General features: G+C 44.3%; 1 protein-coding gene and 1 long non-coding RNA gene across 2 annotated transcripts in view; one reads left to right on the forward strand and one right to left on the reverse strand.

The window, feature by feature from the left end:
• pyyb (peptide YYb) overlaps positions 1 to 1,035 on the forward strand; it is a gene marked incomplete at its 3' end in the record, with an annotated part of 2,837 nt that extends 1,802 nt beyond the window's left edge. The window contains 2 exon segments of the mRNA XM_032502177.1: positions 455 to 535; positions 872 to 1,035. Coding sequence (XP_032358068.1) covers positions 455 to 535; positions 872 to 893 — 103 coding nt within the window.
• Positions 1 to 1,035, reverse strand: part of LOC116671169 (uncharacterized) — a 16,499-nt gene that overhangs the window by 34 nt on the left and 15,430 nt on the right. The gene's annotated exons all lie outside the window — the stretch shown is intronic.

Genomic DNA, 1,035 nt, shown 5'->3' on the forward strand with positions numbered 1-1,035 from the left:
GCTACTCTCAGTGCACCCCCCCCCCCAATGGTCAATCAAAGACAGGTTTACTCTACAGTGGCCAGGTATTGATTATAGTAAAGATACGTCAAAAGTCAAAGTCAAAAGAGCTTCTTGTGTTTGCCTGTGAACTTGAAAAGGCACCTTTCTTCTCAGTGATTGCTCGACTGATTTGGGATAGGACCGTAGAGACTGAGTAGAGAAGCAGTGCTAATGAAAACTCAACAGGGTGTGTCTGCGGCTGACTTGTTCACAGCTTGATGGCTCTTGAAAAAAGAGGTCATGTAGTTGAAATTCATAGCAAGGCTGATGGGGTCGCACCACTGGAGCACTCAGTGAAATGTTGACTGGAGGCTGCAGGTGGAAAGCAGTGAAGGGGCTCGCATGAATGAGACTCTCCAAATAATATATAGTAGTTACAGCCATTACATTCCAGGGTTTGATTTGTCTCCAGGTATGGGAAGAGGTCGACCCCCGAGCAGACGGTGGCGTGGCTGCTGTCTGGGGCTGATTTGAACCAAGACTCTGAACCACGGTGAGAGAATACATGTCTGGTTTAATCATATTGGGCTTTTAATGGCTGATACTGATACCGGCTGCCTACACTATTTATTTAGAGTGTAACATTTTTTTTTCCGCCCCCTTATATGAAATATTTAACAACGCAGCCCTGACAATGTTGGTCCACATGTTGTCAAATGTTGTTTTACTGCTGTTTTATCTCACTGTGATTACACAGCTCACTGGTCATGTCCTCGTCATAATGTCGCAATGGTTCCAACAGTTGACCTGGTATCCACCATGTACTGTATTAGGATGCAGCAAGTGCATATTTCAAGAAATTAAGCTGATTTTTCTTCTTCTCTTACAGCTCGGACTACAGCGATCAGTAGTTAATGAGCCCAATGTCGACCCTTAGGCCTGCTCACATGTCCCCCGATTCTCATCCCCAATCAAAATACTAAAAATCTCAACCTGCACTGGACTCTCTTATTTAATTGTTTAATGTGCATGCAAATCTCTCTCTCTCTCTCT

The sequence above is a fragment of the Etheostoma spectabile genome, chromosome 21 (genome assembly GCF_008692095.1).
Source record: "Etheostoma spectabile isolate EspeVRDwgs_2016 chromosome 21, UIUC_Espe_1.0, whole genome shotgun sequence".
Taxonomy (NCBI): Eukaryota; Metazoa; Chordata; class Actinopteri; order Perciformes; family Percidae; genus Etheostoma; species Etheostoma spectabile.